The sequence below is a fragment of the Triturus cristatus genome, chromosome 3_1 (genome assembly GCF_964204655.1).
Source record: "Triturus cristatus chromosome 3_1, aTriCri1.1, whole genome shotgun sequence".
NCBI classification, from domain to species: domain Eukaryota; kingdom Metazoa; phylum Chordata; class Amphibia; order Caudata; family Salamandridae; genus Triturus; species Triturus cristatus.
In genome coordinates this window covers 294,387,077-294,403,221 of record NC_140583.1, presented here as the reverse complement: position 1 = coordinate 294,403,221, position 16,145 = coordinate 294,387,077, and the positions used below count along the sequence as shown (strand labels likewise).

At 44.9% G+C, this 16,145-nt stretch overlaps 1 protein-coding gene across 10 annotated transcripts in view; it reads left to right on the top strand.

Annotated features, from left to right (window-relative positions):
- The window catches only part of NEO1 (neogenin 1), a 552,683-nt gene that overhangs the window by 363,272 nt on the left and 173,266 nt on the right, over positions 1-16,145 (top strand). For all 10 annotated transcript variants that reach the window (XM_085643916.1, XM_085643915.1, XM_085643913.1 and 7 more), the window contains exon 6: positions 7,836-7,990. In XM_085643916.1, coding sequence (XP_085500042.1) covers positions 7,836-7,990 — 155 coding nt within the window. The remainder of the gene's footprint in view (positions 1-7,835; positions 7,991-16,145) is intronic.

The window sequence follows — 16,145 nt, the reverse complement described above, 5'->3', positions numbered from 1 at the left end:
CAACGACTCACACCAGGTGTGTAACTTGTGCTTGTCTCCGGAGCACAAAGAGGAAGTCTGCGACGCTTGCAGATTGTTTTGGTTGAAGAAAACCCTTCATGATCGTCTGGCTCGACTTCGAGAGATGCAGTGTCAAAACATCGAAGAAACGCCGGATATCTCCAGTGAACAGTCCAGGCAAGAAGAAATTGATGCATCAGCGGCGGAGGAGGAAGAGGCCTTCTCCGTTCCGTAGTCGGATTCTGAGTTCGAGACAGACCTTGACATCGAAGAACTTCCGCAGGGACCGGGTGATGTGAGTACCGAAGACCCCTTGTCCCATCAACCCAATCCCAAAAACGTAAGGCTTCAGCACCACCTCTGCCTTCTGGCCAAGGTCGGCACAGACGACGTTTCTGAAGCCCTGCCTTTTGGCTCTGCACCGAAACATCCAGTCAAGCCTTCTGGCTCGGGACCGAGTCGATCCAAATCCTCTTCAGAACCAAAGCCCTCCGGTTCGAAGTCCAAATCCGCTCAGGGCCGAAACCCTCCACGCTGAAGAAAGAAATGGCACTCGAAGCCGCAAACTTCTGCGCCCACAGGCCATCCCATCTCCGCACCGAAACCATCTGCGCCGAAACTTCGGATCCACATTTAGACATTGTTCCTACAAAATTGGATCCCAAACAAAAAAGACTTAATATTAACCCAGATACGGGACGTATTCATACCAAGCTGCCTCATAAGCACAAGCTTACTGATAACAACAGTCATTGCAAGATTCCTTTAAAGAAGAGTAATGTTGGCACCAGCCCTTTTCATCCATCCCCACCACCACCCTCTTCTCTGACTTTAAATCCTTTGCACATCACACCTCAGGATTCTCCACTATTTCAGCCTGACTGCCACAAGGACAATGATGAGGGGGACATGAAATTCCCAGTAGATCCATGGAAGGATTACACAATTGACCCTCTATTAGACAATGATCCAGACCTTTACCCTGTCAAGCTATCTCCACCTGAAGACAATGTATCTTATCAGCAGCTCATTTCCGGGGTCGCAGAATACCATGGGGTGGTACTTTACAAAGAATCTTTAGAAGAGGATTGTTTTGTTTTGGGACACTAGGACCCACTCACAGGTCGACCCAAACACTCCCTATGCTTAAAGGTATGAGGAGACAAGCTGACGAAATGTTTAAAGATCCTGTGCGTGCACGCATCTGGACTCGTGGAGTTGATTAAAAAAAATATATATAATCCCCCCGCCCCCATCCCCACCGCCAACAGATACGGTATTTACTAAGGGGCAGTCACCATTAGACTCCCTGGTAGTGTCCAATGCTTGCAAGCGGGCTAATTCCCAAACCCCTGAGACGCTCCTCCCCCGGATAAAGAATCCAAGCTGCTAGACTCTTCTGGCAAATGCATAGCTGCTCAAGTTGCCAATTACTAGGGCATTGCGAACATGCAGGGCCTTTTAGCCAGATATGACAAGGCGCACTGGGATGAAATGGAGCAATTGCTCCAATATCTCAATTTCCAATTCTTCAAACAGATGTGCTCTAGATGCTGCTGATACCGCAGCTAGAGATGTCAACACTAGCGTCCTACTCAGAAGGCATGCTTGGTAAAGGATTTCCGGGTTTACGCCCAAACTCCCTTTGACAGACCATCTTTTTGGTCCTGAGGGCGATCAGGCGCTTGGGAAAATGAAAAAAGACAACAAAATGGCAAAGTCCATAGGAGCGCTCCAGTCTCCTTCAAATATAGGCTCCATTTGCAGCTCCTTTTTCCTAGCAGGGGCCAAAACCACACCCTCAGACCTGAATGCTTCCTCCTACAAAGTTAATAACCAGTTCTCTTGCTCAAGAGGCTTTTTTAGAGGAGGGTGTAGAGGAAAAATCTTCTAAGTCAGGGGTAAGGGCACCACATCCCCTAACTTCCCCATGCTTCCCTCCGACCATTCCACACCTGTCGGGGGAAGAATTCACCAGTTTCTCCCCATTTGGAAATCTGTAACAACCGGCAAGTGGGTGATCACTCTTACTAAAGAGAGCCATAGAACCAGTTGCACTACAGTTCCAAGGTTCAGGTGTTCACTCTTTTTACTTTCTGGTCCCCAAAAAGGACGGCTCCTTAAGACCTATTCTTGATTTCAGAGAGTTAAACCAATATATATTTCAGAGCATTTTCACCTGGTGACCCTTCAATAGGTACTGCCATTTTTACAGAAGGGAGATTTTATGTCTAGTCTAGACTTAAGACGCTTATTTTCATATTCCAATTCATTCAGTTAATCGCAAATACCTCAGACTTGTAACAGCAGACAAACGTTACCAGTTCAAAGTACTCCAGTTTGGAGTGACTACTGCTCCCAGAGTATTTGCCAAATGTCTGGCAGTAGTCGCAGCTCATCTCAGAATACTTCCCTTACCTCACTCCAACTGTCACGCCTCTCTCAAGCCATTGGGAATTGGGAACTGGGAATTGGACAAGGTCACAGAGCTACAACCTGCCTCTGACTCCAGCGCTATTTTGAAAATTTTAAAAAAACTCCCGTTTTTACATTTGCTTTGTTTATTGTTTCTTATGCCCTGTTCTTATGTGCATTTAGATCCTCTTGATCCTCTTACCTGCACTTTAAAATTTGAATCAGCACCGCTGTTTTGCGGCTCCAGTCACTGGGGGAAGTGTTGGTGGCTTGCGGACGCCATCTTGGCTTGGGAAATTGCCGGGTCATTTTTGGGCGCCATATTGGGGGAGTAGGCGGGCAGTCTAGGCGCCGACGGTGCATTTAACCCAGCCATCTGCACGCGCAGCGGTGACGCGCAGTGGTGGGCGCCCTCCCTGCGCCGGAGTCGCGCCAGAGTCCTGCCCGTCTGCGCTCGTCCGCGCCTCGGCAGGGCTAGGGCAGGCTACGCAGGAGGCTGAGCATGCTGTCGGTTAATAGCCTACGTAGCTACAGAAATAGGGTGAGTGGCTGCGTGCATCAGGCTCTTGACCCTCTGTCCGGACCTGTGCGATGCGCTGGGTGTAGGTTTGAGCTTCCCATGCCTATTAGGGCCTTACAGCCCCCACCCAGCGCCAATAACATTAACACTGCAACTTGTCCTCCGGTCTCTCACCGACCAACTACTTTTAAAATATTCCACTTGAACGTAAGGTCCCTAGTATGTCACTATTTAGATGTTTTTACTTTGCTCACCGATGAAAAACCGGACATATTTTTTTTAACTGAAACCTGGTTACATGACAATGCTACGGCGGCGATAAACCTTGCCTTACCTACAGATTACACTATGTACACTCTACACCGTAATTCTAGAGGGGGAGGGATTGCGGCTGTGGTAAGGACATGCTATCCTTGTTTATGGAACGCTGTTAGTATAGTGGGCTGTGAAAGTGCGCACTTTGCTATTTCGTTGACCTCCCAGCTCACTTTCTCTGGTTTGGTTATCTATAGGCCTCCTGGTCCTGATGATGCTTTTCGTTCAGCTCTCCCTAAGGTGGTCTCTTCCTTAGCCCTTAGATCAGCTAACTTTAACATAATAGGTGATCTTAATCTTCATATGGATGTTCCTCAATCCTCTGCGGTGTGTAGTTTTCTTACAGATCTTGAGGCACTAAGGCTACATCAGCTAATTCGCGGTCCTACTCATGTAGGGGGTCACACTTTGGACCCCTTCCTGACGAATATAGATAACGCGAAAATACTGCCTCCCAAACCGATAATCTGGACAGATCACTATCTGATTGATATTCGAATCACTTCTACCGTCCCTCCTTTTAGAAACCCTACACCTGTTGTTTTTAAACGACCTTGGAGGAACTTGAACCTGGAGAACTTTCATCAGCTTTTATCACAACATCTACCAGATCTTCCCACTGATGTTACCTCTGGGTATGATTATTTTTGTAATTGGGTGACTCAGGCCCTAGATACTTTAATACCGGCAGGCTGGAGTAAGACCAGGCCTGGCCATTCTAGCCCATGGTACAATGAATCTCTCAGACTCCTTAAGGTCGCCTGTAAAAGGGCAGAAAGAGCCTGGCGCAAGACATATGACCCTACTCTTAAACAGGCCTATCAAGCCAGCATTAAGCTATACCATCGAGCTATCTGCAAAGCACGAGCCTCTTTCTACTCTTTAGAGTTTAAGAACTGTGCCAATCCAACCAAATTAATCTTTAAGGTTTTTAAAGATCTAACTAATAGGAAAACTGATGCAAAGGGGAATGGCTCTCAGGCTCACTGCCAAGAACTAGCCTCATTCTTTGTGGAAAAAGTGGACTCGATTTATAGATCCTTTCCCCCTCTTACCACACCCATCAACACTGTAGAATCTATGTATGACATCGCTAGTTCATTATTAGTGCTTCCTGTGCCATCTCAGGAAGAATTTGATTCCCTGGTGGTGAAGGTCAAATCGGGTTCTCCGATGGACCCTCTCAGACCTGCACAATTTAGGGAATCCGCGGAGTTCTGCCTCCCGTTTCTCCTCAATCTCATTAAGCTGTCTCTTAATACTGGGACGGTGCCTATAAAATGGAAGCAAGCTATGGTGATGCCGATATTGAAAAAGGCTACATTAGATCCAGCAAAACCAGAACATTATCGGCCCATTTCTTTGCTCCCATGGGTCTCTAAGATCGCTGAGGCTCATGTCAATAATATTCTTTCTGACCATCTCTTAAATATAGGTATCCTCCATCCCTCCCAGAATGGCTTTAGAGCAGGCCATAGTACTGAGACAGCCTTGGTGGCTATGGTTGAGCATCTTCGAGGATTGTTAGACTCTGGACAGACGGCGGCACTGATCCTCTTGGATCTCAGTGCCGCTTTCGATACTGTTTCCCACTCGATTTTGCTCCAGAGATTGAGAGAAGCCGGAATCGATGGCACTGCCTTGGACTGGTTTCGCTCATTTTTAGCCAGCGTACTTTTAAAGTGTGCACTCCCCCCTTTGAGTCTTTTCCCCGCCCTATTTCCCAAGGAGTTCCGCAGGGTTCGGCGCTTAGTCCGACTCTGTTTAACCTGTATGTGAGACCGCTGACGGAGGTTGCCAACAAATGGGGTTTAACCATGGTGTCATACGCCGATGACACTCAGTTAGCGGTCGCACTGAATGGGAACACTGCGCTGAATGCCTCTAGTTTTCAAAGTGCTCTTAGAGAGGTGGCAAGCTGGATGACCGATAATCGTCTCCAACTTAATGCAGCTAAGACCGAAGTGCTGGTGTTGGGCAAAGAAATCCATCTCTGGGGAGACGACTGGTGGCCGTCAGAGCTTGGCCAAACTCCTACGCCAGTATCCCAGGCGAAGAATCTTGGGATCCTGTTCGACACCAATCTATCATTCATCCCCCACACAAAGAAAGTGGCGGGTACCTGTTTTGGCGTTCTTCAGAGTCTCAGGCCTATTTTTAAATTCTTCGACGCTGCCACCAGGCAACTCATAGTGCAGGCCATGATCCTTTCCAGATTGGATTATGCCAGTGCACTTTTATTGGGCACCAATCAAGCAGAGCTCACACGCCTTCAGCGTGTGCAAAATGCAGCTGCTCGAATGCTGATCGGGCTGCCAAAGTTCTGCTCAGTCGGGCGTTCTATCTCCGATCTTCATTGGTTGCCCGTCAAGCAGAGGATACAATTTAAAGTACTGTGTCTGGCTTTTAAAATTCTGAAGTTGTCTTCCCCTCCTATCCTAGCTCAGGCCATATCATACTATACTCCTGCCAGAACATTACGTTCAACGGGACAATTTTTAGCTAAAGTTCCCCGTTTAAAAAAAAAGCCAAAATGGGCGGTCGCTCATTCAGTGTTTTGGCAGCTAGCCTCTGGAATACATTGCCGGTTAGTATTCGTTCTATCTCTGACTTGTTTCTTTTCAGGAAAGCTGTAAAAACATTCCTGTTTCCTCTGGTCTAGTGGTCTGGCTGGTCTGATATATTGGCTGTTATGTTGCTCGTCCTTTGTAGCGCCGGGACGCCGCTTGGCTGTGGCATCTGCGCGCTCTATAAATATTAAATAACATAACATAACATCCATCAAAGGATTTATCATCTGGCAGAACATCTTCCAGGGCAAACAATCAGATCGACAACCTCCTCAGCAGAAAGAGGCAGCAAATTCACGAGTGGGAACTTCATCCCCATGTTCTCCTTCCATACTTCCAACAATGGGGATTCCCACAAATAGACTTGTTCGCCACAATCAACAACGCAAAATGCCCACATTTCGGCTCCAGGTTCCCACACCCACTCTCAAAAGGCAATGCCCTATGGATGAACTTGGATGAACTTGTCAGGGATATTTTCCTATGCTTTTCCTCCTCTCTTCCCATTCTGTGCCTGGTTCAGACAAACATCCCTTACACTGATCTGATTCTGGTAGCTCCCACATGGACCTGTCATCATGGTACACCTCCCTATTGGATGTGAGTAGTTCCACATCAAAAGCTGCATCTCCCCTCCAGGCTCCTCACTCAGACCCATGGAGAAATCAGGAATCCAAATCCCAAAGAACTAAACTGAGCGATCTAGCTCCTAGTCTATGCAAAGCATGTGTATCTACAGCACACATGCCTCGAATTGATTGTTACCCAGTAAGCATCTGGTCTTGGCATTTAGAGCTGTAGATTCACATGTGTCCAACCACCTCCCCGGCACCTATAGTTGTTGCCGTTCTTTTTTATACATTCACACACATGGACATCTCTACTACACTTACTTACTCCTTTCTCACCCTCTTGCGGGAAAACAATCTAACAATGGCCCATGTGCATTATCACAGAAAGGAGGAGTCACCTTACCTTGTGACTGGAAAGACTTCTTCGAACAAAAACTAGCAAACATCTGGACCCAACACTAGATGACAGGAGTATGTAAAGCATGTGAATCTACAGCTCTACATGCCAAGAACAGATGCTTACTGGGTAAGTAACATAATCCATATGCTGATAAGCAAAATTGTGCTTCTGTAGAAGATCGGCCAGTACTCATTGCTGAGCCCCATCTGAGAAGTCAAGCGAAAGGTTTAGGTTTTAACTTAAGAGATGGGGTAACCAGCTGCTTATTGTGGTGTGTGACTGAATAGGATGTCCTTACTTTTTAAGCAGCTTTTCAAAAACATGTCAATTAAATGATTTCTATTTTCTATAAGCTATTACATTTTTGCATTTCTGATAATAAAATGTTAGTGATTGATTGAAAAATGTATCATTTATCTGCAAGTCAGTTAAACCGGAATTGTTAGGTGCATTCCAGCTCCACCAACAATTGCAAATAGTAGAAATTCTAGAATGTACCTTTGTTTGAATATTTTTTGAGACCCTGATATTTCTACTGAATGTCCCCTTACACAGCATACATAAAATAAAGACTACATAGCATAGTGCAGCGTATTTCCTATGAGCGTATGCACATGCAAGTAATTGAATTAATTACTAGCTGACATTCATTGTCAGTACATTTTGCTTGGAGACCTTTTTCTAGTGCAAGTCAGTTGAAATATCAGCAGTTTTGTAGCAGCCCATTTTGGGGCTAAAGTATCAGCTGGAAGTTTGTCACAGGATCGTACATAGAGGATTGTGTGACCTATACATTGCAGATCTGCGTCCTCATGCCCACTGACCTTCATTACTAAGCCCCTCTGCTTAGCAGTTGGATAACAGAAGTATGTCTTCATTCCCTGTCATTCCATAGTCCTCACAGAAGCTGTGATCGTCTCAAAGCAAAATCTTGGCTATGCTTACAATAGTGTTGGTTCTGAATTTGAAAACAAAAAACATTTAAAGCGGGTAATGTGTCTTGAAGAGCTTACCTACAGTGTGCAATACCTTTTTCTTTGCAGTACCGCCAGAGTTCCTAGTACGCCCTGCAAGTTTGTATGCCCGTGAGTCCATGGATATCATCTTTGAGTGTGAAGTGTCTGGTAAACCAACACCCACTGTGAAATGGGTTAAAAATGGCGACATGGTGATCCCCAGTGATTATTTTAAGATTGTGGTGAGTACCTCCACTGATCATGTTGTAGATTAAGTTCTTGCACAATACAGTTGTACACTCACCCAACGCATGTAATTGACTTTGTGTTGATGGTTAATGCAGATGGCTTCTTTCTGTGCTTGAGTATATGCCTATGTCCTGTACTGTGGGTCTTTTGCTTCAGGCTGGGTTTTTTTATTACTCCCTTACCCGTCTTTGTTGTGTATGTCAAAAACTTTATTCTGTGATCAGATCTGTTGAATGGTCACCCTGTAGCCGTGTATCATGTCTGTTAAAGCTTTTCACCATATTGGCTGTTTTGTTTCACCCTTCTCTCCTTGGTCTTGGATCTTTTTCAGTGCTTTATCGTAGACTAGATTGTTATTTTGTGATGCACTGGCCCAGGAATATATTCTTTGACCAAGCTTTAAACTGGACCATCGTCTTTATTGCCTGCACCTTGCCTCCAGAGTTTTTTGGTTTACTAGGATCAGGCAGGCTCCGTACTGTGGAACATTGTGCTTCTGCTTTGCATTAATCCGTGGACTTTTTTTGGGCTCTTTTAATAAAGCCTAATCTCCATACTGCTCTCATTTGATTTGATTAAAGCTCGCACTGGGTTATTTTCTAGAGCCGTTAGGCCAGGATAGGCTTTTCTTGGACAGAGCCTTGACTCTTGTTCTCTCGGGACAGCTTTAAAGCGTGGCCAGGCTCTTTCCTAAAGTCTTAGGTCAAGTCAAGGCGTGCTCTAATAGAACTGTGGCCCCAAGCTGCATTGTCTTTTTTCAAACCCAAAGCCCATGCAGGCCTTTTTGTTTTAGTGTGTGCCAATGACACCATTAAAATTTTGTAAGAAACTGGGGAAAAAAGCAAAAGGCATATATTCTCGGTCGATGCTCACTGGAAAAGGAACAGCATTCCTAAACACAAATTAATTACTACTGCAAAACCATTACATATGACTGTAACTTTCCATATTGTGGAAGAACAACTTTTAATTACATTTTAAATAAAAAGCGCAGGCTAGTAAGGACTCATACAACCGCTAACTCTCCCATACAGCTACTCATACAACCAGTCACTCACCTATCCAGCCACTCACAACACACTCATCCATACAGCTACTGACACATCCACTAATTCACCCATACAACCACTCACATGCACACACTCACACACAACCACTTACATACCCATTCACACATCATACAAGCACTCACCCATCCGCTTACTCATCCATACAGCCACTCGCACATGCACACTCCCTCTCCAGTACAGCCAACCACACACCAACACACTTAGCCTAACACCCACTTACCCATACAGCCACGTACACACCCAGTCACTCACTCATATAGCCGTTCAGACAACCATCCACTCACTCATACAGCCGTTCAGACAACCACCCACCCACCCACTCAATCACCATTATTCACTCACACACTCACCCACTCATAGAGCCATCCACGCATGCACTCACTCCCATGCAAGCACACACATGTGCCCTCCCTCACTCATACAACTACTCACAAATACACTCACGCTCCAATACAACCAGTCACACAGCCAATTAATTAATCAATCATCCACTCAGTCGTCCATACAACCAATTACCCACAGTCACTCACCCATATAGCCACTCACATAACCACTCACATATCCATACAGACACTCATGCACCTACTCATACACCCACTCACTCACCCATTCACTCATCAATACAGACGAGACACATACCCACCCTCCCATAGAGCCACTCACACACCCACTCACCCATACAGCCACTTACACAGCCCCTCACTCACCAATGCTGGCACTCACACACCCATATAGTTATGCTCGCGCTCACTTATTTGACTATACAAGTACTCTCACACACTCACCTATTCGCACATACAGCCACTCACACAACTTTACAGCTACTCAGACATCCACTCACACACGGATACACACAGTCACACAGCAACTCACATAATATGTTAGAAATTGTATCACTCATTAGTAGTACACAACGTATAGTAATTTAACTTTTGTAGCTCCTTAATATATATGTTTAACACTCAAAAGTTTAGAAAACATTCACTAGATGATGTCAGTGATGGCATTTGAGATGTCATCAGTGATGTAATGAGTAATGCAATATGTGAGGTCATAAGCAGTGCATTGCATTGCGGTGGCATAAGTTATAGTTAGCTCATGTAACTATAACGGCTGATTTTCACTGTTTTTTTATGAGTGAAATCTGAGCCTAACTAGAATGTCCCTGTATCCTTTGTTTTTTTCAGTGAAATACTAAGTTTTTTTTAACCATAAGTAAGATGTTCATCACAACACACAGTGGGGTGGGGGTTTAACTCATTGTCCAGCCCCCCTCCCCGGCCCCTTGCCATCCTTTGTCCAAGTCCATGAACAGGCTCCTTTATTTAGCCGTGTGTGGCTGTTCTGCCACTGTCCTTCTCGCCTTCCCTAAACAGTTTACTTACTGCCCCATCCACCACTTCCTCACAATCTGTTTTCAGAGTCCATGCACCCCCTCCTGCCCTGCATGGTCGGATGTGCTGCCATTGCCCTCCATTTAGCTTGATATTCCAGTCCACTCCTCTTGCCCTCTGTTGCCAAATTCTATGCCCCATCAATGCCCTCTGTGCTTAGCTTGCTTCCCCTATGTTCTTTCGCTCTGCCTTCCAACGTCTGTGTGCATGCGCCTGTTCCCTCCTTTTTGCCCACCATACTCCATGAACCTGCCACCCTCCTATCTACTCTGTTGAGCTGCCATTGCCCCACCCACCTTCTTAGCCTGGTCAGATGGCTGCTATCTGTCCCTGCGATCTCTAACCTTTCTGTCCATGTTCCATGCCCCTCCCTCTTGTCCTGCATGGTCCATTTTGCTGCATGGTCCATTTTGCTGCCACTCCCTTCTGCCCTCCATGCTCTGTTGTGCTGCAATTGCACTCCACCCTGCCCTGAGTGGTCTATTGCGAAGCCCTTTCCCCTGCCATTTTCTGTCTATGTCCAGCCCCTACCCCTCCCTTCTATCCTCCATGGTCCTTTGCCCCTGCCTCTTGTTCTCCATGGCTGTTGTGCTTCTGCTAAACCTTCCTCTTGACATGCATGGTCTTCTGTACTGCCACCGCCCCTCCCACCTGCCTTGTGTGGTCAGCTTGCAGCCCCTGACCCCCTCTCACTGTTGCTCTCCATTGTGTTATTTGTCCATTGCCCCTCCCGCCTGCCCTCCATGGTCAGCTTGCTGCTCCCGCCTCCTTTCTCCTGGCCCTCCTTTTTCCTTGTGCCAAACCCCTATCCACTTCCTCCTGCCTTGTTCCTATTCCTCCTGCCTTGTTCCCATTCCTCCTGCACTCTGTGATCCAATGCACCTTACTTCCCAACATTTTGAACTTGGTCAGATGGAAGTTTTTGGGGAAAAAGACTAAAACCCTGGTGAACAGATTTTCCCATTGGCTTTTTATTAAAAAGAGGACATTTTAGGCAGGAGACATATGAACTATTGCCCTTTTGGGCCTATAAACATCATGAGTCTCTGGCCTGCATCTGGTCTGTATGCATGTTTGGTTGTACTGCCACTTCCTTCTGCCCTTAATAGTCTTTTACATTCCTGCAGCCTCTCTTGTCTGCACTGCATGGTGGTTTATTGCCCCCCCTCCTTTCCTCTGCCCTCCATAGTCTGTTGTGCTGCCACTTGCTCCCCGTCCTGCCCGGTCAACTTGTTGCTTCTGCACCCTCCTCCATGAGAGGGTCTTATTCCCATAGAACGTTTGGTTAGTGCTCTAAACAACTAAGTGAAGGCATATTTTCTGTGTTCTGGAATAGTAGCCTAGCACTTTTTAATAATTTGCTATCCAAATGTGTTTTGTATCCAGTTAACCACTTAATTATTTATTACTCTTAAAGGAGAGGATATGGCGTTACGGCCAGAATTCCAGACTTTGTAACTTGGGAACAAGGTTCAAGTTTCTGGATCAGATCGACATCCTGTGATTTTGGGCAAATCACTTAATCTCTCCATGCCTAAAACCAAAATTAATATGTTCTTGTTTAACTTGTGCTGATGTAATGCACTTCTGTTCCTTCGGGTCATATCTGCGCTATATAAAATTGCAAAAAAAACCAAAACAATTAAGTGTTTTGCACTCTTCCTTCATTGGACTATACTTGGGCTAAATTTAGTTAATATTTGGACTATATTTAGGCTCTTCTTTTCTCTTGTGGCCATCTTGGGAGAGTTATTTGTTGTGGATCTCCCTGATTTGCTCATTTCCTCATTTACTGCAGTGTCCTCAGTAGAAAATGCTTTAAGTTCTCCACTTTGATTCCATCACGATGACGATCAGACGTGCCACACTTTTTGGCATAGATTCTGAATGTTGGCATTCTAGTTGTTTATTAACCCAGTGTAATAAAAGCTGCTGATCACCATGGAGTTAACTGGCAGTCTGCTGCTGGTGTTTAAAGTGCATGTTTCAGTCTGCATGCCAAAATGGTTTAGTGTAATAGAAGAGGAAGATATTTGAGAACTCACCTAAACTCTGTCCTAATTTTTCTTTCTACAGCACTAACCATAATTTCTACGACAAACTGAACCTCCTCCTTTTGTTCCTTTCTAAATTAAATGTTTTAAGTTTTACCAGTTGGATTCAATCAACATGGCTTCAGGTGTTACTTTTGTCATAAGGAACACTGTTAGAGCCTTAGTTATTTTTTAGACACAGTAAAACACAAGGGAATCTACTCACGGGCTGCTCCTATTGGAACTATATGCATTACTGAGAATGTCAGACTTCATTTTCATACGACTGACCAGAACCTCTATGGAAAACTCATGAGAAAACAGTTTTCTCTCAAACGTGATTAATGAAATCCCAGCAGAAGCCTTTTTCACAGGGTGAATTCCCCTTAGAACACACTACAATTCCTAAAATGAGAATGGTACCACCAACAAAATATTTATATTGTAACTAAAATCTGGTATCACCCTTTATACATTCTCCTTTTTGTGACCCTCAAAACCTGCCACTCACTACAATGCATTGCAATGGGGTGCTATCATGTATAGTGGTCCGAAGATAGCTGCTAACACTTCCTGGTTGAAGTATTGGTTAGCCAATCAGATCCCACCAAGAGATCTGTGCTTGTGCTCTGCCCAGGTATCCAAATTTGGTTTTTATTTAACACCAAATAACAAAAAGCGTGATCTCCGTAACAAAATCTACCTTTCTGCCAAATTTGGTGGAATTGCATCCAGCAGTTTGGGCTGCAAGCATGTCTAAAGATGTTATGGGTATTAACAGGGGAAACACACGTTTTTTTTTCTTGCTCATCCCCCCACGCCCCCTCCCCCTCGGTGGATCACCCTAAAACCTTCCATGCACAATAAGACCCAATTTGACACTTTTATTTGGAAAATATCATGAAGATTGGTCAAACGACGCCAAAGTTAAAGGGAAGTCAAAAAATGCTTTTCCTATGGAAACATGGTCCTAACTTTAACTACCTACCGACAACCGCCAGTAGATAGATATCTATATCCTACTGGCTATTGTCGGTATGTAGTTATAGTTAGGACCATATATATTCATATTCTCTCTCCTCTCCTCCTCCCCCCCCCCATCCCCCAAGTTTTGGGTGGATAGCAGGTACTTTTATATGGAACATTCTGCAACACCATTGCCACTGTAAAACTGCTCATCTCAAATTGTTTCTTCTAGCAGAGTTTTTAAGATTTTAAGTATAGGACTAGCATAGTGCCACCCATGCCGAGCTCAAAAATGCCAAAAGCCTTTTAACACTCCCGGCACAGTATTACACCCATGTAACTATTAAATGTATGAAATAAGGTGCATGTGAGTGCACACACACATACATAAACACACCCACAGGACCGTTGGGTCTCTTTGCCACAGACATTACACAAAGGGCAAGGCTTTATGTATATTATCTGCCCTGTTTTTATACTACAAACTGCGTTCGCAGAGCAGTCAGTACAGGCCTTGTCCTCCTTAGGCATGCCTGGATGAGGTTCACTGGATTTCCTGTCATTGTGCAGGCTTCACTAATGGATATGCCTTTGGATGGGTCTCATCTGTTTGGGGGGAAGGCGGACTTCCTTTTGGAACGCTTTAAAGATGGCAAAGCTACAGCACATTCCTTTGGGCTGTTGGCCCCTGCCAAACAATTTCTTCACCAGTTAAGGAAATGTAAGGGCTATTCCAGAGAGCTGTCATATAGGCTGGGATAGCCTGTCCCAACCAGTGATGCAACTAACAAACCAGTCCTTATGGGCCTGCGGACGTGGAACCAGCAGATGGCGTGCAGTCCTGCAGAGACATCAGTCCCTTAAATCCACTTCTCCTGCTACAGCAGCCAACAAACCACTTTAGTCTGCCTTTAGTGGCACATTTCCACCCAGTTGGAGGCAGGATCCTGCACTTTCTCCTGGGTTGCCGATCTATTATGTCTAGGAGATAGGTCTTGCAAATTGTTCAAAAAGGCTATGCCATGCCTGATCTCTTCTCCACTGAATATTACAGTGGAGACCAACTTCACATCAATCTACTGGAGCTGTGAGGAATGTGTCTGGCCTGAACGGGAGGCTGGTACAGGTACTCCTAGACAACACCATTGGCATGTGGTACTGCAACAAGCAGGACCGAGTGGGTCCTATGCCAGAAGGCTTGTGTCTCTGGAGGTGGTTGGAGTGCCAGGGCACCTTCCTGATCATCCCTGAAGGATGGGCTGCAGCAGTCACTCATTTGGCGTTTGAGGCAGAAGATGTAAAATGCATGATTGAATAGAAGACGTCTCTTCTTCTGGCGGCTGATAAATCTTCTACTTGGGTTATTGCAGAGGACCTGCTAAGAACAAAGTTACCGTAGCCTATTTCAGTTCTGAAACTTGTGAAAAGTAAATAAGACTTTAACAACCGTTTTCCTTTAAAGGTATTATTTTGTAAATTAACAAGCTTCTAGAGTGAAAAAATTCATGACATTTATAAAAGATGAAGATATTGAATTAAGTGTACAGTTAGGTGACACCTTCAAGGTATGCGTTTGCTTTACCTTTACCTACCTTTTGAAATGTTTTTCTTTTTTTCAACAATATTTTACACATAATCTATGGCAGCACCAGTAGCTTGAAGCTCTCATTGTAAAGACAAAACCTTTTATCTTTGCCAGTACATGTTCTAAATTAACCCTTAAATCAGAGGAATCCGGTGACTGTAGTGTTGATGTGTGTATTACAACTCCTATCAGCAGTGAAGTTCAAAGTTCTGAAAGGACTGGTATCAGTCTACATCTTTGGTTCATGGGAGAGTTTAAAAGGTGTCTCATCAGGAGCTTGCTTTAGTACAGTGGCCTAAATGTGCAAATCCTGGTTGATAAATATCTTTCGCAGGTATGTTCACTACATTTCAGATCAACAAGATCAGAGTCTTTGCCCACCAGCAAAGTCCTTGTTAGTGGTCCGAAACAATACAGGGGCAGTGTTTGGCTTTTTAAGTTTTTCATACAGTGCATTAGTTGACACTGCCTTGATTCTGATGGGATCTAGTTCTCATTGGTTTTTTTATTCACATATTTATGGTTGTAGGAAAGTGCCCATTTTTGCATGGTTGTTGTGATTTTGATGCTATTTGACTAAGTGTGCTCTGAGCTCCTGCCAACCTGGTACCCAAGGCCTATGTTCTTTCCCTAAATCTGTACCATTGCACACCCAATTGCTAACTCTCTGGCCACATGTAAGTCCCTTTTAAAAAGTGCCACAAATACCAAGGGCACTGTGCCCAGGGAAGCCCTCTAAGGGCTGCAGCACATATTGTGCCACCCTTAGAGGCCCTGTACCTTGACACACACACACTGTCATTACAGGCTGCATGTTTTAGTGCAGACAAAAGTGAAGAGTTGACATGGCACACATCCCTGCGTGCCATGCCTACAACCCACTGCCTGTGGAATGGGTCAGCCACCCCTCTAGTTGGGTGCACTGTGCCACTAATGAGGGTACAGGTGCATGAGCCCTGTACCCCTACAGTGTCTAAGTTCATTCTTAGACATTTTAAGTGCAGTAAAGCCATAAAGAATATATGGTATGGACGTTTGTCATTACTTACTCTACAGCACCATAATGACTTTACTGAAAACTGGGAAGTTTTATATCAAAC